Source organism: Euwallacea fornicatus, chromosome 14 (genome assembly GCF_040115645.1).
Source record: "Euwallacea fornicatus isolate EFF26 chromosome 14, ASM4011564v1, whole genome shotgun sequence".
Lineage (NCBI taxonomy): Eukaryota > Metazoa > Arthropoda > Insecta > Coleoptera > Curculionidae > Euwallacea > Euwallacea fornicatus.
In genome coordinates, this window is record NC_089554.1 from 3,418,402 (window position 1) to 3,445,296 (window position 26,895).

General features: G+C 36.9%; 3 protein-coding genes across 9 annotated transcripts in view; 2 read left to right on the forward strand and 1 right to left on the reverse strand.

Annotated features, from left to right (window-relative positions):
- Positions 1 to 1,006: 1,006 nt before the first annotated feature.
- On the forward strand, positions 1,007 to 6,952 carry LOC136343281 (uncharacterized). 4 transcript variants are annotated; one of them, XM_066289898.1, is made up of 10 exons: positions 1,240 to 1,371; positions 3,063 to 3,297; positions 3,642 to 3,937; positions 3,995 to 4,488; positions 4,544 to 4,757; positions 5,355 to 5,621; positions 5,677 to 5,895; positions 5,953 to 6,152; positions 6,214 to 6,464; positions 6,546 to 6,951. In XM_066289898.1, the coding sequence occupies exons 2-10, from the start codon at positions 3,065 to 3,067 to the stop codon at positions 6,775 to 6,777; spliced, it is 2,406 nt and encodes an 801-aa protein (XP_066145995.1). In that variant the 5' UTR covers positions 1,240 to 1,371; positions 3,063 to 3,064; the 3' UTR covers positions 6,778 to 6,951. The 4 variants fall into 4 exon arrangements, with proteins under 4 accessions (XP_066145996.1, XP_066145997.1, XP_066145995.1 ...); XM_066289899.1 differs by lacking the exon at positions 3,063 to 3,297 and having other exon boundaries at positions 1,007 to 1,371; positions 5,499 to 5,621; positions 6,546 to 6,952; XM_066289900.1 differs by lacking the exon at positions 3,063 to 3,297 and having other exon boundaries at positions 1,027 to 1,371; positions 6,546 to 6,952.
- Positions 6,953 to 8,612: 1,660 nt separating this feature from the next.
- The window catches only part of rudimentary (carbamoyl-phosphate synthetase 2, aspartate transcarbamylase, and dihydroorotase rudimentary), a 32,599-nt gene continuing 14,316 nt past the window's right edge, over positions 8,613 to 26,895 (forward strand). The window contains exons 1-9 of one of the 4 annotated variants that reach the window (XM_066290146.1): positions 8,615 to 8,841; positions 10,835 to 10,973; positions 11,063 to 11,192; positions 11,257 to 11,403; positions 11,455 to 11,768; positions 11,826 to 12,700; positions 12,924 to 13,618; positions 14,829 to 16,409; positions 16,466 to 16,570. In XM_066290146.1, coding sequence (XP_066146243.1) covers positions 8,733 to 8,841; positions 10,835 to 10,973; positions 11,063 to 11,192; positions 11,257 to 11,403; positions 11,455 to 11,768; positions 11,826 to 12,700; positions 12,924 to 13,618; positions 14,829 to 16,409; positions 16,466 to 16,570 — 4,095 coding nt within the window. In that variant the 5' untranslated portion in view covers positions 8,615 to 8,732. Of the gene's footprint in view, positions 8,842 to 10,834; positions 10,974 to 11,062; positions 11,193 to 11,256; positions 11,769 to 11,825; positions 12,701 to 12,923; positions 13,619 to 14,828; positions 16,410 to 16,465; positions 16,571 to 26,895 lie in introns of all 4 variants that reach the window. The other 3 variants (XM_066290147.1, XM_066290144.1, XM_066290145.1) reach the window with 3 other exon arrangements.
- LOC136343425 (uncharacterized) lies at positions 17,798 to 24,136 on the reverse strand. Its single transcript, XM_066290148.1, has 6 exons — positions 23,822 to 24,136; positions 21,926 to 22,188; positions 21,476 to 21,683; positions 20,920 to 21,359; positions 20,149 to 20,855; positions 17,798 to 19,823 (listed from the first exon to the last, which is right to left on the reverse strand). Exons 1-6 carry the CDS (start codon positions 24,061 to 24,063, stop codon positions 19,317 to 19,319), a joined length of 2,367 nt encoding a protein of 788 aa, XP_066146245.1. The 5' UTR covers positions 24,064 to 24,136; the 3' UTR covers positions 17,798 to 19,316.

The following is a 26,895-nucleotide window of genomic DNA, read 5'->3' on the forward strand; positions in this document are numbered from 1 at the left end:
TGTTTATTAAGTTTTTATTGCGATAATTCATTAAAAAAGAAAACGCTACAAATAAAAATTTCACACAAAAAATATGGTCCAATTATACCATGGTAACAAATTTTACCTTCGCTTTAGCCGAATGTTACCAATTGTGAGCGATTCAGAAATAGGGATTGTGACCGGTCTGGTACCTTACGTCCAGAGATAAAACGGTACCGCTGGTGGAAAACGTGACTTTATTAGAGAATAGAACGTCTCGATAAACACATTGGTTCTCTATAATTTCAGCACGTCTCCACAAATAGAGATACAAACATTTTTATCTTACATCCAAAGCAAGACTAAAAATTGGTTCGAAGAGGTGAAATTTCAATGTTTTGAATATACGTTTTGCTTATTCTTAATTGAAGCGATCCATTACAATAGCCGCAACGTATCCTTCATCTTCATCTATCTTAGTTTTCTCTACATCTAATACGGGGCCAGTAATTTAGAATTTCTTGGTCAACTTTTGTGCTTCTTATTTCGAGATTTAAATATACGAAAAATTTCAACTAAATACCTCAACAACTCAACGATTTGCGACGACTCTAGCGACAACATTTAATTTAGTTTAAGTCTTTTCTACGGTTGGCACGAAAAGGACAATTAATTTTCGGATCTATTTTTCGATATTGCTTTTTTCGAAAAAGAAAATTGTATTGGAAGAAACTGATTTGAACCGTTTTGAAACAAGAAAAAACTTTCGTGAAAATAATTTTTTCTTGCAAAATGAAAAAAAGGAACTTTCTCCTCTTAGCAATTTCACGCGAAGACACACTGTATATTTGAATTTCTTTCCCGCGACTTCTACGATACTCAAGCAGCGTGAAAAGCTCATTTATCGTAAACCACATTGAAAACCCTATCAGAAATTTCAGCCTTTTCAAGTACTTGTACATGATAAACAGATAAATTTTAATTAAAAAAATTACATTTGATAAATTATTAACTTTTCAATTTATTATCCAATCTCTGGCACTGAGCCTCAGTCGGTTGAATTACTCCAAGTCGAGAGGGGACAAACGCAGTCCTGCTGGCCATTACCAGACTTGACCAACGGCATGGCGACTACGGCACAAACCTGAACTTTAACAATAATGACCTAACTGGAATGGGAGGAAGCTGTTCGAAAAGTATCAAACTAGAGAGAAGCAGTGAGGCTAAACCCGGAAGTGCAATGCCTCCTAGTAATAATACGATTAGTGTTGGTAATCAGTTTACAGTGCAATCAATTAGAGAAGATCGGCTTGTGATTGAAGACATCAAACATGAACTGAAGGAGTTTGCTTCAGTGTTTATTCTCAACAATATACTCATGAGTGTTCAGTTCTTTGAAAGTCATAAAGAGTAAGCATGTTTATATGGAAAAATATTTTCATATTCCTCGTTATACATATTTTTCTCTAACCATTGCTTGTGATTTAATTTTCCATCGGGAGGGTACCTAATGTTCATTTCTAACCGTAATATGATTTTTTTTTATGAAGTGACTACTCTGCATAAACAGCCGTTAGAAGGTATTTTTGTGAAGGTTGAATTAAATTTTAAATTTTACATACTTCAATTTACTAAAAAAAAAACGTTCATTTTTTTGACGGATATGTCTGGAAACAGTACGAATTTTTTCAATCAAATGAGCATTAAGTTGCGAACTTTGCTCTACTTTAACCGCTTCAGTATCTCTTAAAATCACTCGTATCCTCATTCCTGAGCTCGAAAAACAAACCACTCTATATGATATCCTCACAATAGAGATCACACACAGGGTGTTCGTTTCAAAACGAACCACCCGAAATATCTATTGATCGGGAGGAAAATTTTAAATAATAAAAAAACATCTGTTTAGCTATCTATGGAAAAGTTTAATTTACCATTAGAGAGAATTGTATTAGTCACCTACTCGTTATCAGGTATCATCACATTGATATTTCAAAGGGCACCTCTCAAGTTCACTTTGCTATATAACTGTGTTCAGAAAAATTGAAATCGGTTAATAGAATTGAGAGTTAGAAGGAAAAATATGTACTAGAGTACATGATTTGTTCAGATCAATTGACTAGGCAAGAATGAAGTTTGTTTTCAAATTCTTCCCGAATATTGACTAAAGTTTGTGTGGTAATATTTCTACATTCCAAGAACATTCTATCTTTCAACTCTTAAATACTTTCAAGTGGAGTTCTAAATATTTGACGTTTTAAAAAACTTCATAGCGGAAACTCTAGCAGACTGAGATCTGGAGATCGTGCTGACCATTCTAATGCACCTCTATTGCCAATCCATTTTTCCGGAAATCGTTCACGTAGTTATTCTCAAAATGGCCTCGCTAATAACGGTTCACAGTTTGAGTACTTATATAACCAATTATTAATGTCATTAAGCTACTTGCACTAGTACCCATTTTCTCTTATAACTCTCGACTCCATTAACCGACTCCGGCATTGTTGGTATATAGTAGTAGTTAGATAACAAGTGAGGATACCTAGGAGTGACTGATACAGTTCTCTCTAATGTTAAATTAAACTTCATCGTAAATATCTAAATAGGATTTTAATTATTTTAAATTTTCCTCCCAACCAAGAAATATTTCGGGTGGTTCGCTTTGAAACGAACGCCTTGCTGGCTGTGAAAAGTCAGATTTTTCTAACGAATTTTAAAATCTTTAATTAGGAAAAAATTAATTGAAAAAATTAATCTATGACCAATGCAACTTGCTTTGCATTATGATCTCATAACGGAGATTCAAAGGAAAATCCATTTGGCATATTATTGGAATTTTAACAATGGTTAGTATTTTTGGATAGAAATCGTAAATCATTGTCGAAAAATATATCTTAATCCCTGCTAACAGCGATTGAAATGTTATATGACATGATTATCAAAGCAGAGATTAAACAATGAACTACTGAGATTTATCATTAAAAGGCGCCAATCAAAGGCAGTTGGTGGGTAAATACTGCCGAGCTCATATCTCCTCTTAAGTATTTGCTTAATATCACTATTAAAGTTACTTTTAACGCGTTCTGCTGGCATGTAATTAGCGATGGGCAACAAAGGTTCAACCAAGGCAAAATTTAATTCAACACCAACAACCGATGGGAAATCCAAGAGTTATGAAGACTTGGAAGAGCGCGACTTAAACATAAGGATAGAGTCTATCCAGAGGGATGATATGTTGGTGATAAATGTGATCAAGAAGGAATTAAAGGAGAATGTGTCAGTGTTCATATTGAATAACTTGATTATGGGGACGCAGTTCTTTAGTGATCATAGAGAGTAAGTGATGTGAAACAGTTTGTGCATTACACTAGTGACAACCTTGTAATAAGTATATGTATAAAAAATGTAACTTAAATCAATCGAACGTGTTCACTGCAAATATTCGTCCTTCAATGATAAGAGGACAAACATCAATTAGTTTTGAGTTTTCAGTTACCAAGGTACTTCTAAATCCATTAAGATTATAGGAGATTGTAATAACTATATTTATAATAATAAAGAATGCTAGACACGAGTATCTATTTTCGGGAGCATCTAATATAATATTTGAAAAGTGGCTATAAAATAATGAAAATATGTACCAAAAGGCCTCAGTGGTATGAAAACTCTTCCTTCTTCAGGGTGATCACTCGGCTCCAGCACATTTCCGCTAGTCCTCAAGAGAAAGAGATGAACAAAACCCTCCTCAAAGACGAAACTATGGAGTGCACTTACCCCGACGCCATCATGGATGAAGTGAACAAGAACGTAATTTTTCGTCCCCCAGGAGAGTTTGGCGAATCAGAGACTCTGGTGACCAAGCGAATATACGTCATCAATGATCTCATAGAAGTAGTTAATTCTGGTGAAATCCCTCAATACACTTCAATTGACAAACCTTGTTATCAAGTGAAAATTGACGAAGCTGGAAGGAAAGGTCTGTCAGTCATTGTGACAATAAAGTTTTAATTGGAATTCATTCATGAATTTTCAGGCTTCGTAAAGCTTCTTCAAGTAGAGAAAAACTCGCCCATGGTAAACTCGATGGAATATGACATAGACTACGATAATCCGATACCTGGTCCGTCTTCTAGATCTGATTCGGAGTATGATTACTCTAGAATAACTGATCTCAGAACACCCAAACCTATTGAGGTGTCTGATAGCTTCGAGAGGAGAGACACCCTTCCCAAATCATGTTTTACGCGTATCTTTGTGGCCTGTGACCCAAAAAATATATTTAAAAATGACAGTAACAATGATAGTGAAAAGGACATGGGAGAATTAGATGTGGAGGATTTCACGAAGGAGTTGGTTTACATAAATTCCAATGGGTTCATGGGATACTTTCAAAATGGACTATTTCCAACGACCCTAGGAAAATCTTTGGGGTTTAGCGAGAACGCCATTAAAAGCGCCAAAGCCATTTCTGGCAAGATATTCTGTGATGAATTTGATACTCAAACAGAGGTCAACAGACCTTTTGAGGTGAGTACATTCTCTCAATTTTTTGCAGGCATTTACGTTAAATTCACTCATTTAGGTGATACCTGCAGTGGCTATACCTTGGCCCGAGGACCAGACTATAGAATTCGTGTATAGAGACGATAGGCCTACAATAGTTGACACAAGAACGGGTACCATTTACAAGTGGCCCACATCGGGGCCTGGAAGTATGATTGAGGAAATCCGAAATATGACGGCGGTGTTGGTACCCAAGGGGTACGCAAAGAAGAAGGGGGTTAACATGCATGAAAGTGAGTGTCGTCTTTTTTATTCTATATATGTACCATACTTTCATTATTCTAATGATCAAACATGCTATATTAAGATGGGAATAGTTTGTTGTGAATCAATAATCTGGAAATGCCCATTTAGTGCGTGTCAGCTTAATCTTATCTGGTTTAATCCGTGACACCGGTTGACGAATTTAATAAAATTCGAGGTTCTGGAATTACCTATTTATACTTAACAAGTGTTAACAATAAAAGTAAATTAACATCAAGCAGGTAGAACATAATTTGATAATAATCTGGTGAACCAGAGCATTGGCCTATGATTTTCTGATGCATATCGCGCTGGTATTCAGGATTAAATGTGATATCGAAACTATGTTATTTATAAGTTTAAGTTGGTTAACTTCTCTACGAATTTTATTGAATTCTTGGACTAAAACTGTGATGAAAAAGATATCTTTTGCGTTTACGTTCAGTTCAAGGTTTCGAACCTGCGAGAAACCCTCGATTTTTTAATAATTGACCTTAAAATAAGCTACATTTGATTTCTCTCCTATATTCCTCGACAAATTTTGACTGAGTTCTCACACAAAAAAAAACTTACTTAATATAATTTAGGCCTGGAATGGGAAATTAACTTCCCGAAAGCAGAGAGATATCTCGAAGCTCGCATGTCGCACGCTCAAATGAAATGTATGTTACTCCTTTTGACCCTTCATAAAACCTTCATTGCTCCGGTAACTCAACAAAATGGGCTTTTAGTGGAACACATAAGAACTCACATGTTCTGGGAATGTGAAAGAGATTACAGAAGTTGGCCCGAGCACCGTTTGGGAACCAAACTTTTGAGAGTCATTAAAAGCCTTCAGCATAGGCTCTTCTTAGGTAAATGGCCCTTTAGCCAATTTGCGAAATCGGAACAAACACCTCAATTTTTCAGGGGTGTGTCCTGACTATTTCATAAAAGAGAGGAACCTCTTCGAAAATATTCCGAAGATGTACCTGAACTATGCCCAAAAACTGCTTTTGGATGTGCTTGCAAATCCTGTGCCTTTTTTCATCAAAGCTTTAGGAAATCTCAGGTACTCCAGTGGTAAATTTTATACTCCTCTGAATCTGCAAATCTTGTATGAGAAAATCATTACCAAATCCGCTGCAAGTAAGCTTCAAGTGCCACGCCATTCTTGAGATATCTAAAACATTGTCTGTATTTTAGTTCAACAGAACCCTCAACTGGCCTACAATATCGTGCCCCAACTAAAGAGACGGATATATAAAGACCCTGACCGCATGGTACAACATTTAAAAGAATTAAAACGGAAGGAACGAATCATCAAGGATCGCCTTAGGCAGAAAGAAGAACAGCAGAAATATGAAGAAGCTGAGCATGCGAATAAAATGGAGATTGATGTAGAGGTAGCTATAAATAGTGATTTACTTGTAACTGTGATATTTATGAAACTGCTTGATCTTTCAGGAGCCCATTGACAAGGAGCTGGATATGTGGAAAACCAAGAGTATATTGAGCATTTTTATTGAAAATTTCATAGCCATTGGCAAAGAAAGTGCTGAGCTGGCAACAATATCTCAGGGCCTTTTCTACCTCAAGCAAGCCACGTATCTTGCTAAGATCTTAGAAGACTGTTGTGGAGCCTTCTTGGAAGATATCAGGCATTGGCGCAGGATTATCGCTAAAGAAGAAGCAGTAATTAAGAGAAAAATTATCAGGTTAGTTTTAGACAGCTCAAATCGCCTTGAATCCCGTACTAAAATGCTTTTCTTTAACTAACTTTCGCATTTGGATTTTAGAGTGTCTTCCCATGCCACCGGCGAAGGCAAACCTAGAACACCCTTAAGAAACTCCACTTCATTCAATGAAGTTCCTATTAAATTTGTATCAGAGACGGCTACAAACCCGCAAGCTCTCAGGAGTAATAATTTGATCCATCCGAACCTGGAAAAAGGCGATACTTATAGCAAAAATGGTTGGGCTTTTAAAGCTGTAAATTCCAAAAAGAAGACTGTGGTGTTCGTAGAATAGTTTTTCCAGATTTAAGTTTTAGGTGCATGTTAGTTAAATGAGTTATTTATTGGATATTACATATCTGGATACTACGGATCACTCTAGACATTTTTAGGTTTAAGTACGTATATTTGAACGAATTGGTCATAATTGTATTTGTTTTTTTTCGAACTAATATATTTTTTTTATTATTATATAAATTTATTATTATTTATTTATTAAGTCTAATTCACTAATCATATATATATATATATATATATATATATATATAGACAGTCACGAAAATGCATGTCGAAAATGGTATCATGAAATTATTTGTGTCAAAACATGAAGATTTCATTGAAAAATTAGTTAAAAAAAGTGTCTCGTTTAGCTGCTATCGACGGTCAAAGTTACTGAACATAAACATGCGTTTTGCTATATCTGGAGGATGTTCCAATGGATTTCAGTGAAGCCCATTGAGAATTTGTTCACTAGCACAGGGATTATTTTCACGTAGCATTCATGTCTATTCGCAATGTGCAAGTGCTAAGTTCTTGACTATCGTCGTACAAAAATCACCAGAAATTTTTAGCTGCGTCCTTTTGATTTTTTTTCTAATGATACATTAGTCGTTTCTCCGACTTTTCTATCTCTCAGAAATTTCTCGTACGGTTAACATTTCACGCCAAAAAAATTCTTTCCTTGTCCAGAACACCAATTTGCCATCACTTCAATAGAATTATCGATACTTGTCGATGTGAACGCTGCCGTCGTTTATGAAAAATGCCATGAAAGTTTATTAAAAAAATGTTTAAGGTTCTTTTGGTCTGTTCCTTTTGAGATCAATAATGGCGTTCTCTCATGGAGAAATGACGGATGTGGCTATAATTACAGGTCTAAAGAGGTCTATACCATTGAAGTTAGGAGTGGATATCTAAAATGTGCAGAACACTGGCAAGTTCCTTCGTCTGAGAGAAAGAATTATTAAGTGCGTAACGTGTGAACAATATAACTCCACAAAAATCAAAACGCACAGAAAAATAAAAAAAGATTGATGTTGGGATTTGTGCGAGATGTAGTCGGAAATAAACAGCCCCATTATCATTTACGTCTCGCATTACCACAACACTATAATCACATAATATAATAGACGTTCAACAAAGGACAATAAATGCCTTTGATTTGAATGACTCAAATTTGCATATGTACTCACACGCTTTCTAAACGTTCACACGCTTTACTGTTGCCTCTACGACATCACATTGGTTTGTCCGAAGCATTCAGTATACTTGAAGTACGTTTTAATATGTTATAATTAGGTATCTTAACAGAATATTTCTAATGTACACGTGCATTTGTCCACAGTGAGCCGATCCACATTTCGAGAGAACAGCTTGGGAGCAAAACTCAGGAACAAACCATGTTATGTTGCGCAGGCAATTCTTTCATCGAAACGTTTTGTTTAAGTTGAAATAAAGGAATTTCTCAGATTGCTAATGTTCACGTTTTATTCACAATAAGGCCAAATACTGCCTCAATTTACATCAACTAGGAGATTTTCAGTAAGTAAGTCTAGTTGCGCCTCCGCCCCACGGATGCGCAACAACCATCCTGGACATAATTAAACAAAAACTTAATTAATCTAAATTTAGTCGATTTGTATATTTTTATCTTATTTGCACCTTCAGACCGCAATTCAATAGATACTTCTCCTTACTGCGCCGTTACTGTTTTTCTCTGTGCGTGTCGGTGGTGTGTCTGTCCCTTTTGTTTCTCGCAACTGTTCTTCATATATATATTTCACCATTCTGTCAACAAGGTAATGAGTGGAGAGAGAGTACTGTGAGACAGTGGGTACTAGTGGGTACCCATTGATATTAATCGGTGCGACCACGACGTCGTGCGGTTCCTCGCTGTCCGCTAAAATTCCGGCACGGTTTGAATGCGATCTCAAAGTATTCGGCTTATTTGTGCGGTAAATTTTTGAAACAATGGTGCAAAAATCCCAGGACAGTGTACCGGCTTACCTGGTACTAGAAAATGGGGTGGTACTGGCGGGAAAATCTTTTGGCGCTGTTAAACAGACTGATGGCGAAGTTGGTAAGTGGACTTCAGACTGAGCACACGTGCGGAGTTTTGAGGTTAACTTCGATTTGTGCGTTATTATAGATATTTTAGTAGTATCTCTGCTTTATCTATTGTTTTTATGTTTAATCTAGTTTTGTTTCGACAAAAAACAATTGAAATAAAAGTTTCGTCCTTTCGATTATATTCTATTACCCTCGTTATGTACCCTATGTGTAGTATATAAATAATAACAATACGATACGTAGAAAAGTATCAAAGAGTTCAATGAGCAAAGGCTCTCACGGCGTACGAGAAATGGTCAATCTAAAAATATTCTCTATGGGGACAATTTTCAAACTTCTAAACTTCGCTTTGCTCGGACATAAGTGCCGGCCAGTCGTAAAATGGTGCGGCAAGATGCAAACAGAATTTGTTTAGCTGTTGAAGACGTGAGACGGTTTTCATCACAAAGCTCTTCCCTGTCTTGAATTTGAGGACCAATCGCAGTTATTTTTCGATTTGCTGAACAGTTAATTCTCCTTTTTTAAATGCGGAATTATCAAAATTAATTAAATATTATACAGGATGTTTCAGAATAACACAGCCGACTGCTGATGGTAGGTTCCTGTGACCGAAATAAGAAATAAAGTTTAGGCGAACGTAGGTCCGTTTTCGTTTCCTGTCAGAAATACAGAGTTATAGAAATATTATTTGTTTTTTAGTTTTTTGCTAATAAGACCATTCCGACGTATTTTTTTTTTTTGAAAATTGGGCGACATAAACTAGACGTATAGACACGTCTTTTAAGAGGAAAACAATGTTTTTGATTCCCCCAGTGACGCCCCCATTGATGTGACCCTGGCCATTTTAGACAAAAAATATTGTACACCACTGGTTAAAAAATAATAATCATTTTCTGAATATTTGAAATTTCTATGAAAAACAGGTCTCTTGGCAGCTTTTCATAAGGTTAATTTTCATTGAAAAAAATAAAACACAAAAATCATAAACGCAATAATTTATTCGTTTGGCACAATAAAAAACACACCAAAGATTTTTGATAGAGTGTGTGATAATATGCGAAAAAGGGCCGAGGTATGCATTCTTGCAGGCGGAGGGTATTTTCAACACTTTATTTAGTTTTCTTTTACAAGTAATGTAACGAACTTAATTTGTTCTTGCAGACTTCATATTAGTTATGAAAATTGTATTTTTTTCATAGAAACGGTTAACGTTATGAAAAATATTCAACAGACATTTTTTGCATAAAAGGTTGAAGTAACCAGAAAATTATTTTTTTTTTACGAGTGACGTATCATATTTTTCGTTTCAAGTGTTCAGGGTCTCATCAATGGGGAAACCACTGGTAAAATTAAGAACATTATTTCCCCTTGAAAGACGTGTCTCTACACCTACTTTACGCTCCCAATTTTTATATAAAACATGTAACGGTAGAACGGGCTTATTACAAAAAAAAATTAAAGAGATAATAATTTTGTATCACCCTATATTTTAGACAGGAAGAGAAAACGGACTCATACTCGTACGAATTTGTTTTTTTATTTCACAGGAACCTACAGTGAGCAGTTGACTTATTTTGATACTCTCTGTGTATCTCGATGAAAAATCTTTGTTTTAATAGTCTGTAACGGTCGAATCCTACGTAAATGATATGTGTAGATGAAACAAATGGATAAATGCAAATCAATGTAAAATAACAATGCTGATAATGACAACGTTGCCGTCGACTCATTCATTAGGTCACTAGAGAAATAATGGACCATATACGTGTCCCTATTAATCTGCGTATTTATTATAGAACCACGGCATAAAAACGCATTTCACAGTCTGGCATATTGATTAAAACTAGCGGAAGCAAAAAAAGTGATTCTGGCACGACCCAATATTTACTGACCCTTTGATGGATTACGTTAGTGTCATTAACTGGACTACCTAGGAAGATTTATTTCTAGTTGGAATGATTATTGACCTAGGAATTTAATTATTTTTTCCACATTTTTTTTAGTTTTCCAAACTGGCATGGTGGGATACCCCGAGTCACTAACGGATCCAAGTTATCATTCCCAACTTCTTGTGTTAACGTATCCGATAATAGGAAATTATGGGGTACCAGCGGAAACGAATGATGAAAACGGGCTACCATAGTAAGTGCAAAACTAATTGATTTTATCTCTTTATCCGATTCTTCCTGATCTTCGTATTGAAATTTGATATAGTTTGTTCCGCGTTGTAGCTTTTTTGAATCTTACCGAATATGGTCGGCGGCCCTGATCGTGGGCGAATATTGCGATAAACCAAGTCATTGGCGTAATGTGAAAACATTGTCAAAATGGATGCAAGAACAGAACATTCCAGGAATTCAGGTATTTTTAAAATAAATAATGTGTTATTACATAGATACTTGACCAACTTACACGGAAATTTTAGGGTATAGACACAAGAAACTTAACAAAGATTATAAGGGAAAAGGGGACCATGCTAGGGAAAATTGTTTATAAGCTACCAGAAGTTTCAGGAAATTTGACAATAGCGGATCCAAATTTGAGAAATTTGGTTGAGGAGGTCTCAGTAAAGGTAAATCGCCGTAGTTCTACAACAACGAGCCTGTATTTTTTTTCTATACAGAAACCCATAACGTACAACGCATCAGGCAAGCCGAGGATATTAGCAGTTGACTGTGGCCTTAAATATAATCAGATAAGGTGTTTCTTGAAACGTGGAGCTAGAGTAGACCTAGTGCCTTGGAACCATAAATTAAACGTAGAGCAATTCGATGGTTTGTTTCTCAGCAATGGACCGGGAAACCCAGAGATGTGCAAGGAGGTTATAGAACAAATCAAGCTGGTTTTGAAGAGCGATCGAAAAAAACCAATATTTGGTATTTGTTTGGGTCATCAACTATTATCTATGGCCATTGGATGCCAAAGTTTCAAAATGAAGTAACGTCTCCTCAAATATTGCGTAAGAACTCCCTATCGCGTTTTCCCATTTCCTAGGTATGGTAACCGTGGGCATAACCAGCCCTGCATCCACAATAGCACTTCTCGATGTTACATGACTTCGCAAAATCACGGATATGCGATCGATGCTGAAACTCTCCCTGCAGATTGGGAACCATTATTTACAAACGCCAATGACAATACCAATGAGGGCATAATACATGAAAATGAGCCCTATTTTAGCGTCCAGTTCCATCCTGAGCATATGGCAGGGCCTGAAGACTTAGAGTGCTTGTTTGACGTGTTTCTGGATGCAGTCAACGCGGGCCCCAGCTCTGGATGCAGCATTAAGCAGCGTTTGCAACAAAAGCTGCAATTTGCGAGCAAAGTACCCCCAACGATAAATGAGAAACCCAAGAAGGTGCTGATCATCGGATCGGGGGGTCTGTCCATAGGGCAAGCAGGAGAGTTTGACTACTCAGGCTCTCAAGCCATAAAAGCCCTCAAAGAGGAAAACATTCAAACTCTGCTCATAAACCCCAATATTGCCACAGTCCAAACCTCCAAAGGCTTGGCTGATAAAGTTTATTTTTTACCCCTGGTGCCTGAATATGTAGAGCAAGTAATACGCTCGGAACGGCCCAGTGGGGTGCTTTTGACTTTTGGAGGGCAAACGGGGCTGAATTGCGGAGTGGAGTTACAGAAACAGGGAGTTTTTGATAAATATCACTGCAAGATTTTGGGGACACCCATTCAAGCGATCATAGACACTGAAGACAGGAAAGTGTTCACTGAAAGAGTGGGGGAAATTGGGGAGAAAGTGGCTCCAAGCATGGCAGTTTATTCAGTTTCGGAGGCTTTAAGTGCGGCCGAGCAGTTGGGGTACCCAGTTATGGCCAGAGCAGCCTTTTCTTTAGGAGGATTAGGATCAGGTAAATAAGTTTCTTGTTTAGTCCAACCATTCTGGATATTCCTGAGACAATTCAGTGGCATTTTTAAGTTCAGTAATTAAAGAAAACTAAATTTAGTTTCAAGGAAAATATTATTGACGAGTTTAAAGATTTTCCTGCAAATTTTTGCCAGGCATGGCAAGCGTAGCAATTTTTCTAATTAAAGTAATGTATGCGTGATTTTTTTACTTATTCCCTAATTTAGGTTTTGCGAACACAAAAGAAGAACTGACTGTTTTGGCCACCCAAGCCTTGGCACACTCCAGCCAGCTCATCATCGATAAATCATTAAAAGGTTGGAAGGAAGTGGAGTACGAAGTGGTCCGTGACGCATATGACAACTGCATAACTGTCTGCAACATGGAAAACGTAGACCCTTTGGGCATCCATACTGGAGAATCCATCGTAGTCGCCCCCAGCCAGACTTTATCAAATCGAGAATACAATATGTTGCGAACCACCGCTATAAACGTTATAAGACACTTTGGAGTTGTCGGCGAATGCAATATCCAGTACGCCTTGAGCCCCTTTTCCGAGGAGTACTACATCATTGAAGTTAATGCCCGACTGTCCAGGAGTTCTGCTCTAGCAAGCAAGGCCACAGGATATCCGTTGGCGTATGTGGCTGCAAAACTCTCTCTAGGAATAGCTTTGCCAGAAATTAAAAATTCAGTTACTGGAAACACCACTGCCTGCTTCGAGCCCAGTTTGGATTACTGTGTGGTAAAAATTCCTCGCTGGGATCTCCACAAGTTTTCCAGAGTGAGCACCAAAATTGGTAGTTCAATGAAAAGCGTGGGGGAAGTGATGGCTGTTGGGAGGAAGTTTGAAGAGGCTTTTCAAAAGGCTTTGAGGATGGTGGATGAGAATTTTCCTGGGTTTGATCCGTTTATGCAAGAGGTAAGTTTAGGTTGAGAGACCAATTTTCAAGACTCGATTGAAACTTTTGATATCGTCAGCTAATCGTACCATACCACCCCTCATAACGTAATCGCTAGAGTGAGGTTGTTGAGACGCACTGTGTGCTTATAGGTCATGAATATGTTTAAATCGCAGGGTTGTATACAATGACAAAAATGTCAAGATTCAGATCGTCAGCATCAGAATTTATTTTAATATAATCTCTGAGGAAGGCTGAAATGTAGGTTGAAATTTCAGTGTTCTGAGGTTGCCGTTATTGCCTTATGTCCTATACAAGTATCACCAGGTCAAGTAGAAACATAGGTATTGTGCAAATGCGAAAAGGACCGCATAGGTCTTAATATGCCTCCGACAAAGACCAGCAAGGAAAAGGGCGAAGTCAGTTCGGCCACCGTCTTCGATTCGATGTTTTAATTGCTATCGATTTCGCCGCCTTTTCATGGAAGGATGGAAGGAAGCCATTTCTATGGAAATTTGTAGAAATATCAGAGCAATAAGCAGCAATATAAATAAATTGAAAAAATGATTAATTCATCACAACTTGAATTAGTAAAAATTCTGAAAGGGTCAGTAATTAACACTGGACCGATTCCGCACATGACAGAATGGTACTCTCGGTACTGGAACCTATCAGAAATCGTTGAAAGGCCATCCAGCCCATACTACCCATCTTTCCCCTATATTTTTAAACAGTATACCCGCTTTTAAGGTAAAAAAATTTTTTGGTTTGAAATTCTACGCCAAAAAATCACAAACACAAAACGCAAGAGTGGATAAGTCGTTTAAAAGTATATTAAATAAGACAACTTTGATGAAATTTTCAAAGAGATATGGGAATTTCATGAGCATGGGCATTTCATTGCATGAGCTACCATTGAGCAATATCGAGGAATATGAAGTTTAGATTTTCCTATTCTTTAGGCGGCTATGTTGTGTTCGAAAAGGCACATTTACCAACAAAAACTATCCTTTCTTATAGGAAATTAATGTAGATTTTCAAAATGTAGTCCTTTTGGTGTTTTAAGTGGAAGAAGCGGAGAAGTAACAAATGTGGATTTAAAATTAAGATATTCGACGAAATTTACTAAAATGCCTATATCTCAAAGAGTCATTCTGGCAGCATTTAAATTAGTTGATACACCATGTATATATTGGAGTACAAGTAAGCATTTAGCCCTTTCTGTTTTAGGTCAACGATGCTGAGTTAATGGAACCAACGGATAAGCGCATGTTCGTCATAGCTGCCGCCCTAAAATCTGGATACACCGTGGAAAAACTGTACGATCTCACAAAAATCGACAGGTGGTTCCTGCAGAAAATGAAAAACATAATCAACTGTTACACCCTTATGGAAACGATCAATCAAGACGACGTTTCTGACGATTTACTATTAGAAGCCAAATGCTCGGGATTTTCTGATAAACAAATAGCGAAAGCTCTATCCAGCACTGAACTGGCGATTAGGAAAAAGCGGGAAAAATCTTGCATTAAACCGTGGGTTAAACAGATTGATACTGTGGCCGCAGAGTGGCCAGCTACCACCAATTACTTATACCTCACGTACAATGCATTACAGCACGACCTAGATTTCAACGAACAACACATTATGGTGATTGGCTCGGGAGTCTACAGAATTGGAAGTTCTGTGGAGTTCGATTGGTGCGCTGTGGGGTGTTTAAGAGAACTAAAACGTCTGGGCAAAAAAACTATAATGGTCAATTATAATCCTGAAACTGTCAGTACCGACTACGACATGTCGGACCGCCTATATTTTGAAGAGATTTCGTTTGAGGTGGTCATGGACATTTACAACGTGGAACAGCCAGAGGGAATAATCTTGTCAATGGGAGGGCAACTGCCTAATAACATTGCCCTTGATCTGCATCGCCAGCAGACAAGGATTCTGGGAACTTCCCCAGATAGCATTGACGGGGCCGAGAATCGGTTCAAGTTTTCCAGAATGTTGGATCGAATTGGCATCATGCAACCAGAATGGAAGAACCTTACTTCAGTGGATGACGCCATTGAGTTTTGCCAGAAAGTTGGATATCCATGCTTAGTGCGTCCATCATACGTACTGAGTGGGGCTGCGATGAACGTGGCTCATTCCAATCAAGACCTGAAAACCTACTTGAGCGTCGCTAGCAAGGTCAGCAAGGAGAGCCCTGTGGTGATATCCAAATTTCTTCTGGAATCTAAGGAAATTGACGTCGATGCTGTTGCTTACGAAGGAATTATTCTTTGCATTGCTGTCTCTGAGCATGTGGAGAACGCAGGAGTTCATTCTGGAGACGCCACTTTAGTTACCCCACCTCAAGACATCAACAACAAAACGCTGGAAAAAATCATGTGTATTACCAAGTCCATTGCAGCTTCCTTGGAAGTGACTGGTCCGTTCAACATGCAGCTGATTGCGAAAGACAATGACCTCAAGGTGATCGAGTGTAATGTCCGAGTGTCCAGGTCCTTTCCCTTCGTTTCTAAAACTCTGAACCATGATTTTGTGGCTATGGCGACTAGAACCATAATCGGCGAGACGGTGGATCCAGTAGATGTTCTAGGGGGCTGTGGTAAAGTTGGCGTAAAAGTACCCCAATTTTCCTTTTCAAGACTAGCCGGGGCGGACTTTATGTTGGGGGTGGAAATGGCGTCCACCGGGGAGGTCGCTTGTTTCGGGGAAAACAGGTACGAGGCGTATCTTAAAGCCATGATGAGCACCGGCTTTAGCATTCCCAAGAAATCGATATTGTTATCGATAGGCAGTTTTAAGGTACGAGGGCGAAAGTTTATTGAACTGAGACGCAATAATTGTTGCTATTTTTGTAGCATAAATTGGAGCTTCTTCCGAGCATGCGAATTTTACAAAAATTAGACTATCAGCTCTATGCCAGTTTGGGAACGGCCGATTTTTATACTGAGAACGGCGTTAAGGTAAGTCAAAAATTTTTACTTACACAGGATGTCCGGGAATCGGGCGGCGAACGTTGCGCAAAGAAATCTTCAACTTACGATACTATTAATTTACTGTACATACAGCGTGTCTCTGAAATGACTGTACAACGGTTAATCAAAAATTCCTTAGCCAAAAATAAAGCGTTCTAGGCAATCTTACCTACGTCCAATCTTGCGTCGGTTTGCCGATACAGTGCGCCAAAGTTCTCAAATTAATATCGTTTTTTTTTTTTTAATCCCTAAAGGCTTTTATCGATTTTCGGTGATTGTGGAACTAAGAGGTACTACATAAATTGGCTTCTTTTGACGTGAGCGGAATCTTCCTAATACGCGGAAATATTAAAAATGGCGTGTGATTGGTAAATAAAAGTTTGTATTTCTACTACCCCCTGTAGGAATAAATTAAATTTTTTCTCACCCTTTAGCTGATTTTATTTAGAAACTTTTTTGTCTTTTGGAAAATATTTACCAGACATACAGTTTTCGTACAAAAAAAATGTTTTAGGATACCTTACAATTCAGCATTCTTGTGAAAACGACGTTAAAAACAGACCTATACGATACCCAAAGTACAGATAATTTTTTTAAAGCGAACTTACGTTTTCAGACAAACGGTGAATATTTGAACACTTGTTATAAGAAGGAAGCTAAATTGCTAATTATTGTGAAATTATCACTTTTTTTCATGTTTTTGTTCCGATTAACAGCATTAATGAGTTCCAAGGTATCCCTTAATAACTTTTTTTGTAGGAAAACTGCATGCCTGGAAAAACATGTACAAGAGTCCAAAAAGTTTCAAAATAAAGTCAGCTAATGGCAAAAAATTAAACTCATTCGTACAGGGTGTAACAAAACTATAAACTTTTATTTACGAACTACGCGCTATTTTTAATATTTTTGTGTAGGTTGCGCTCACGTCAAAATTCACCTATTTATGCAATAACTTTTAGTTCCAAAATTTGTGAAAATCAGTAAAAGCGTTTAGCAATTTTTTTGAAAAAACGATATTAATCTGAGAACTTTGGTCCCCTGTAGAGACAAAAAGAAAAAAACCATTGGACATAGGGAAGGTTGCCTAGAACATCGTACTTTTGATTAAGGAAATTTTGGTCAAGTGTTATATAGTAATTTCAGGGACACTCTGTATAAACGAACATATTCCAACAATCTCTCGCTTTTATTTCATATTAAGTGGATATGGCGACGAACAAAAAAAATAAAATTTTTACACAATGTGTCAAATATCTAATAAACAACTAGAGATAAATAAATATTAATAATAGTTTTGAAAATACGAGAAATCGCCCTTTGCGCGGTCATTTGTGTCGTCTGCGACTTACCCTGCAAAATTAGGAATATTCATAATACCACTTCAAATTGGATATGCTATTAAATGTAGAACATAATAAATGTATTATTTAAAGATAAGCCCTGCCATTCGGTTTTAAATTAAAGGTTGCACAAAAATACTAATTCTTACTTGAGATTTATCTTCTTTTAATAACAAAGATCTGATTATAATCACTATTAATAGGCGAAACGTTCCATACAAAAGATTTTTTACATACTTACTGCGAATTATATAAAAATAAAAATTTCCCTCATTGATTTCGTAGTATTAGCTTAACGTAAGCAGCTACTTAGTTTATTGAAATGTAAACACATCATGTCGTAATATGCTCTGATGGTTTTCGGGTACTTTCATGTACAGAATGAACGAAACAAATGCGTTATATATTGTATATAGGACCAAAAGTTCCGCATAAATTCGTTAAAAAAAGAAGAAAATATTTTTCTTGGAAATGCTGAAACACGTCAAAAATTGTTTTAGTTGTGTATTTTTTAACGGAACAGAGGTGTATACAGGGAAGCCCAGATAGAAGATAAATGTACTTTTTTATTTTTTTCTTACGTTTTTGAGTAGTTTGAAAATTTTTGAGTTTAATAACAACACGATCAATTTATTGAATGAAGGGGGTAATTCGAGTGGCCTGCCAGATCGCCTGATCTCAGCCTTATGGACTTTTCACGGGGTTGTCCGGACTATAGGGTGATTTTAAATAAGTCCAAATATACTGAAGAGTTAAAAAATAAAACAGCTCAAAAAGCTCAACAAATACTTTTTCAAATGATAGAAAAAAATACTTGAGAATTTAAATTGCAACTTGTCCACTGTCAGGAACTGACCGGAGCCCAGTTCGAACGTTTAATATATTTGATTGTAGCAGTTCGTATTGCTATTTTCTAAATATTAATAATTCTGTCGTTATTTGTAATTTTTGTAATTTTTTTCGAAAACTGTTGAATTTTCACATGCGTACGTTACGTGAAATATTTTCATAATTTCTCAAGGAACTCAAAAACGCCCTAATATCCATAGAGTTCCACAAGAAAAAAATGATAAAGTACAATTATCTATTACATGGCAACCCTGTATATATGTTTGTTACATCGCCAAATGCGCACCTAAACAAAATATTTGCGTGTTTCAACGTTTTCATTAAAAATATCGTATTCAATTTTTAACGAATTTATGTTGGATTTTTGACCCCCTATGCACATGTATTAACCAATTATTTATGGCCTCTGTATTAAAGCATTACGGCATGCAATCGATGACTTCATGGTGATTCAGCAGGGATCGGATTTCTTTGAGATTTCAACCCACATGATGCGCGTTCATTATTATAATGATTGCGAGCCCTGCAAGGAGCCTTTTATCGGGTCAACTGGGGTACTCTTCAATGGGCGTCGATTTGAAGTAATTAGGCTTAAATGACTTACTTAAAAGACTCAACTTAATTTGTTTTTGTCTAATTTGTTGATGAACGTCATCTATATTTATATCTATGTCGACTGTCCCGTTCTTCCTAAACGGTTGGTCGGACGTATCGTCCAAAGCGGAAAGATTATCTTCTTCCTCACTTTCCACTTCAGTGTTGTTGTTTAAGACATCCATATTACCATACTCTTCAATATTACTCTGCATTACACCCAGGATTAGATCTTCATGTCTCTTGATCTCTTTGAAATAGTCTATGACTTCTTCTGCGAACAACTGGTTCTCTTGTTGGAGGATCTTGGTGAGGTACCAGGCCTGCTTTAGGTAGAATAAGGTTTGCTTTTTCGATGCTATTTTCATGCTCTTCTTCGCGATGTCAATGTAACTGTTTATGAAGAACTTGAGGAGGGCAATTTTCTTTTGGACGTCAAAGGGCTTCTCGCATTCCCACTGCAACAGAATAATTTTTTGAATAAAACGAACGAGTAAATTTTTATTACCTAAACAAATAATCTGGTAATAAACCTCAATTTGCTGCTCTTGAGTTGGGGAAATTTTGAGTTTGAAGCGGATTTAGCAACTTTCGACTACTTAAATTGTGAATATTCTGAGATTCATCTGTCTCTGAATCAAAAGTGTTCTAAGCAGAATTCTACCATTTTGACAACACTAAGTAACAGTTAGCCTCACTACTTTTACGTGTAGACCGTTAAAACCTTTGTGTCGTCAACATATGAATCATACAAAAATGTCTAGATAAGGGACTGAAACTTACATCATCATCGATGCTATCGACAGAACCTCGTCGAATTTCACCGTTGTCTTTCTGCCTCTCTTGCATACGTTTCTTCCTCAATTCCCTCTCCTTCTGCAAATGGAGCTGTTTCACTGCATCCTCAGGTTTCGACCTCTTTTTCGTTGAAGTCGCCGTGAATACAGATATATTATCAGTCTTGTCGTGCGATAAGTTGATATTGGCCAGAAATGGATGTTCGTCCCAATTCTTCTTATATAATATATCTAATAACTCCTTATAGTTCAATGGAGGATAAAAAGCCGCACTGAAATGATGAATGTTCCTAAGGGCCCTTATGATCAGCATGACCGGAGATTGAGTAATAGCGTGGAACATCTTATTAGCTGTATCTAAATATCTCAAGGGGATGTTTCGGAATATATTTCTGTTCCGCATGAAATAATCTTGAAATTTTCTATCTCTCAAGCAGTTTGAGAAGTATTTTATTATTTTTATCAGCCTATACCCCAGCTGATGTTTCGGCCATTTCACGTTGTCCTTTTCAGTCTCCCAAAAAATGAGGTTCGCCAAGTGTTCGGGAAGAATCCCGAAGCCTTTGGTACGAGGTTCTATGTATTCCTTAAATATGGTTAGTAGCACCAGGTAGCAGTTTATTTGTTCAGGTCTTAAACATGTTTCCAAGTAGCGCTCCGCCATTGGAAAATGAATCTCCCATTCTAAGTCCCCTGGAATGGCAATTCAGCAATCAAAAACAGAAAATGACGAGACACATCCATCATCGTAGCTTACCACTAAGATTCCCATTTAACACGTACCCTTTCGGGACAAGCGCACATTCCGTCGTTTTCATATATCGAAACATTTTTTTGCTGGGCCATTGAAGATAATGTTGGTCGTTACATTCTGGTTCCGTTTGGAGGAAGTCAAAAGTCTGCTTATAAGGCCAGGAGGTCTTCAGGCAAGGCATCAACTCCACTGGGTAACAACTGCCTATATCGTTCCTGATGTTGCAAAACACTTTTCCCGGAGCTTCTGGATACACTACGGCATGGTCAATCTCGTACTGGACGATGCCCAGTTGTTTTGCTATGGGGTCTTTGAACACTTTACTTTGGAAGTACTTCATGAACTTTCGCGATTGCAGGTAAGAAACGATTTCATAGACGTCTTCTTCTTGAAGATCTTCCCCATCTTCAAGCAGCAAGTCAGCGTCCGCTTTCTTTATCTTTCTGGAATAGAAAATAGTAAATCACATTCAACATTTTTTTATACAACTTTTTGTTTTTTTTTTCTTTTCGTAAATGGAATATTTTTTAAATTATTATTCCGATTGTAAAGTTCAAACCTGTAAACAAAACAATCATCTGGAGTGCCATCGTCGATATCATCATTTACCAGCTGGGGAGTACCATTGTTGTTCTTGTCATTGGTGGTGCCTATCGAGTCTGTGTCACTGATTCCTGAAGTATTGGAAGATGAAACTGCCGGGATGTCTTTTATGGAGCTTCCATCACTACTTGCATTGGTGTTTCTTCTTTGCAGCCTTACGAACCCTGTAGAAACAATATCAGAAGTGTTTATTTTTAGATTTTCCGTGATGTCAGCTCATGCCGACAAATTCAAGTAGACCTGTCAATCATTCAAGTTATTAGGGTCTAACCGATATTTTAAAAATAGTAATTATTATCTAAAATATCCTAAGACTCTCAAGGATCACACATTTTTTATTTGACTAATTATTAATCCACTTTAATGGATATTTATAAGAAAATCGGTATTGTTATTGTCAACTCACCACGTCTTCTACTTTCCTCCACCTTGACTTGGTATCTGCTGGAATGACTCGAATTTTCGGAATCACTTAAGGGATCATATACTTCCACATATTCATTCATGGGGACGTATATTCTTCGAGTGACCAGTGGTTCTGCTATGTCTTTTCTAGCTCCATGCATGGGCCTGTATATAACATTGCGATTGGCTTTTTCGATGATGGTATGTGGTTCCCAGAAGTTCTCTTGGGGTTTTTCGGCATCCGCTTTAGCCTTATGAATTTCTCTGCCAAGAAATAAGCAAATTTTATTGTGACTGAATGCACAGTAATCCCATATTCTTAATTGAAACGATTTTAAATCGTCAGTACAAGCTGTTTTTGGACTTTCCATACTGTAAAAAAACTAAATTTTATGATTTAATAGATGCGTTAATTTAGACCGTATACATATTGATTGTGCCTGCCGTAATCTAGTGATTTAAGGCCAATAAAGTCATTGTTGGTTGGAGAATAAGCTCATTGGTTATTGAAGCGTTGCTGTACCGCTATGGTTTTTATAGATCTGCTGGTTGCTATATGCTGAATATGCAAAATTATTAGATGTTATTACGAGGAGATCCTGTCCGAGGGTTATCCGTAGATGAGCAAATTTGTACATGAATATCTCCATATGAAGCTTCGTAAAGGTCATTTACCTAACGAATGCGTTTATTGCAGTTGAGTGCGGGGAGCACTTTGCCGTACGCTTACTGAAAAAAACATCTTTCCTACCAGTTTTAGGTTAGTTGTCATTTGTAAGTCCAATTTAAAATAAAATTTGATAATTATGTAAAATCGTGTGTTACAATCTTTGCACGCACACGTGCGGTAAAATGCCTTACCGCACGCATTTCAACGTAAAATACCCTGTAAAGATTTTTTTCACCGGCAGGCGCTACTTTGATTTGCGTATTTTTTCCGACACTTATGGCAAAGCTCTACTTCCGGATCGCGAATGCGTGCGTTAGGGCCGCTCTAACGCACGCTCGTAGCGTAAAACAATGTTTAAACGGCCATGAAATTCGGTTAACCGAAAGAATACTTGGACCAAGAAATTAAGCTAATCGTTCACATTCACAAAATTGCCATTTTTACTTTAATATTTCTTAATGTACGCACACACTTATCAACAAGTTGATTTTGCCCGGTAAGATTTGGAAGATTCATATAACAGGAGTCATCTTTTGTCATTTGGATAATTTCCGGAAAGGTAAAAAAATCTTCTTTATAATTGAGTGTGATCTATTCTAGATAGAGGCAACCGTAAACATAAAAATCTTTTGTTGTTATTCCAGTAACGAGTTAAATTGCAATGATTGATTGGTAACATTTATTTGAATACAATGATATTGCAAATGATTACGATCCCTTCTTTTGATACTAAAAAACCAACGGAAATTATTGACAACTAATGACCGCTCGTACGATATGGGAACACCACCAATTCCTCTTGGACAACCCATTTAAAACCACCTGCAGCTATTAACGGTGCTTATTTTAAAGCAGAAGCACCGAACACATATTTATCACAGAATAGTCGTTTGGCTTGACGACCCAATACGACCTTAATAATTTTCGGCACATTTCTCTTGCCCCGTGACCCCCCTAGAAGCAATAGAACCAGCAACTTTATTTACTTTCAAACGACGGAATTGCGAATGCAAGTCTTTGCGCCTTCAATTGGTGTTGCGCTTTCAGGCGACCAGATCGATGTTCTGCAACTGATTGAACTTTCTGTGATGAATATTTGTTCGGTGGCGAAAAACTAGTAAAAAAGGGCAAAGTGGAGTTTGAGAAAATAATTTAGTTTACTTTAAAATGGTGTATGCTGTGTAATAAAAATGCGTAAACTCAAATTCGATTTCGTGTACTACTCACTCTTGATAGTTCTTCAAAAAGAAAGTGCACATCAGCACATTATTTAACACAAAAATCTCCGGGTTCTCCTTCAAATCATTCCGAATTGCATTAATATATTTCGCGTCTTGTTGTGCAACCACAGCAGAGTCACTTTCATCACACTGTTCCAATTGTTCTTCAACTTCCACTTCTTTCGTCTGTTCTTTGATTTTCTGCATCCTTTGTTTCGATTTCTTTATCTTGGAACTATTAATACCCATTTTGTCTCATTCACTGTTCGCGACTTATAGGGCTCGTACAGGAATGTTTGCCCACAGAGTCAGAAAATCTGAATGTTCATCTCTCCAATTAAATTTCAGTTCTAATATCATTGATATCTCGTTGGGAGAGTTTTCGCACGTTTGCCGATCGCTAATATCTCTATCTAGATCTTTTGCTATTTTTATGCTATCTCGGTCGTTATTCGCACGTAGTCCGGGTAAATTCATCAAATGACGTAGTCACCAGTGAACTTTGACGAGCCCCCGAGAATACCTTTGAAATTAACACTCCACTGCCTTCGACAATGTGGCAAAAACTGGAACGAAAGATATTTGGCCGAGATTGGTTATCAGTTCTGCGAATTATGCATGTATGTATATGAATATACATATATATGTATATATATATTGGTACCTAATAGACCGTAAATATTACAAATTCGGATAAATTAGGCAGTTGTTTAAGTTATGATCTCGAGGCACTGTTGTCAAAGTTTGTTCGGTTTCGGAAGTATTGGGAAAAAACGAAATTATGTGTTTTCAACATCCTCTGAATACTATTACGTGGAATATTGGATGTTGCTTCTAATTCTCAGGTGCTTGAAATAAACTTTTCTTGATTTACATGATTCAGTGCAATATGTCCCAATCTGTACATCCTAATTGGTAATGGTGCGTTGTCTTTCATGCTTTTTGTAAGCAACGGATCCAGTCTCCATGAATCTAGATTTTAATCGTCACGTAAGGATGGCTCAGATCCTTACCGGAATGTCTTCCATTAGAAATTGTTACAGTTTCTCAGTCTATTTCATTGTTTTTGAAATAGATGGTGACCATTTCAATCCTCTCTGCAATGGTGTAAACCATGATGCTTTGACTCATCAGATGAATTGACACATTTCATGATACAATTCTGGTCAAAGTAAAATGGGAACAAAACTACCCATTTAATGCTACCAAACCCCATTACCTTATCTTCAGACTCTGGTGAGAAACATCATTTCTTGTAGTATTGGCGAGTTAATTATTATTAAGTTTAGGAAATTTTTTTTAAATTTATTTTACCGATGTTTTAAAACGATTTTTTTACAATATTTAAAGGCGTAACAAAAAAATTTCAGCATGCTTGTAAAGTGAATTGAGTTGCCTCTGGATCTCGCGTGTCATTTAAGATTCTTGAAGGGGTTGACATCCCGTTTAAGGGAATGACTCTACACCTACGAATTTATGATCTAAAATGTTCCCCTTAAAAATAAAATTGACGTGTCTTGAGGTTGTCAGAAGAAAAAAATTCCATTCAAAATATTTCAGGTAGATTGTTTTAAATGGGCCACCCTATATGTATAAGCAATAATATTCATTCACACTTTTACTACTTCTAAGTAAAATGAGCGAATTTAACGTAACGTTAGGAAATTTAGTGAATTGCACACAGACACGTAGTAAATCTTTGATAAAAGTAAGATATTTGATTTATGGCGTATGAGAATATTATATACTAATAAGTATAGACAATAGAGAATACCAGTCCCTCATAGAAGTTATACTATCCGTGCATTCTCATACTCACGGTATTGCTTATTATTAAGATTTTTAATGTTCTGTGTGATGCATGTAATATTAAAAAAGTCGAGACAATCTAGCAATGAATCAATGATTTAGTGCTCAAAATGTTTCGTGATCAAAGTTAGGGATGAAAATACTCTTTGTTAAACTAGGGTGAAAATGAATTAAACCGCCTAAATCACACAGTCGTTTTCCGAATGATAAGAAAAAGAACAATTTCAATCAGCTGTAAGTCCTAGGAAGACGCATGAATTTTATCAAATTTCGGAAAATTTTAGGACTTTCCTAATCTAACTATCTAGACCAATGATAAGGAAACGCAGCTTTTTGTTTCTGAATCTGTTTATATTTCATCACGCACATGACAACATTCAATTTGCATCAAAGTCTGTTTAAAATTTTCGGAAATAATTCCGATAAATGCACTAAACTATAATAAATAGATGTTCTTTAAATTTTTATAAGGTAGCGAACCGTGACCAAAAGCAAAAGGTTCGTTTTCTTTCGTTACTATTAATTTATTAATTAAGCATCATATATTACATTTAAGACAATAGTTTGCTTATTGATACGAATCAGTATTATTCGTCTTAAGTCCCAAAAAGATTAGAATTATTATCGTATCAGTAAATATCTGGGATTTTATTTTCCAGTGGTCGTATCTCAAAAAGCCCTGTCATGAATTACCATTTTGATAAAGATTTTCAGCAGTTTTAGGACATCCCCTGGAAGAATGCTTTGCAAAAATCGAATTTCCGAGCCTTTGACAACATTGAAAGAGCGTGCGCTGTAACGTTTGGACAAACAACGAGAAGTGATAGAGCTTGTCAAAGCTCGTCGTTTTTCTAATCAACTAATACATAGCGTATTATAATTAATCAATCCAGGGCCGTTAATCGCGCTGGATACCCCATTTATGGACGAAAGAGTTCCTAACACACCAGCACTTTAGCATTCGCTTTCGCAGTTACCATCGCCGTTCGTTATGTTTACTTTTGCACGGAACCGTGTGAAAAGTCCTTTAATCACAGACACTTGAGAGCGAGACGTAGCACTTTACGTATTCTTTCCGCGCTATGAATTGCTGACGATTCCGCTAAGGCTCATTCGTTCGATAGCCATCTCCATCATCCATTTGCTACAGGCATAAGAAGCTGTAAAAGAATTTCTTATTTGCACACGTCTATTTTAGTTGCTCGACAAAATTCTTTCACCTCGTTTGATATTTACGAGATTTGATAAATATGAATCTCTTCGCGATATCTT

Bases quoted from the DNA above. Each gene is read 5' to 3' on its own strand.
- LOC136343425 (XM_066290148.1), bottom strand. From the start codon at position 24,063: ATGGGTATTAATAGTTCCAAGATAAAGAAATCGAAACAAAGGATGCAG. The intron at 21,684-21,925 runs GTGAGTTGACAA...TTGTTTCTACAG, and splicing joins GGAGGAAAGTAGAAGACGTG to GGTTCGTAAGGCTGCAAAGA. The intron at 21,360-21,475 runs GTTTGAACTTTA...TTTCTATTCCAG, and splicing joins GATGATTGTTTTGTTTACAG to AAAGATAAAGAAAGCGGACG.
- LOC136343281 (XM_066289900.1), top strand. From the start codon at position 1,136: ATGGGAGGAAGCTGTTCGAAAAGTATCAAACTAGAGAGAAGCAGTGAG. The intron at 4,489-4,543 runs GTGAGTACATTC...TCACTCATTTAG, and splicing joins AGGTCAACAGACCTTTTGAG to GTGATACCTGCAGTGGCTAT. The intron at 6,153-6,213 runs GTAGCTATAAAT...TTGATCTTTCAG, and splicing joins AAATGGAGATTGATGTAGAG to GAGCCCATTGACAAGGAGCT.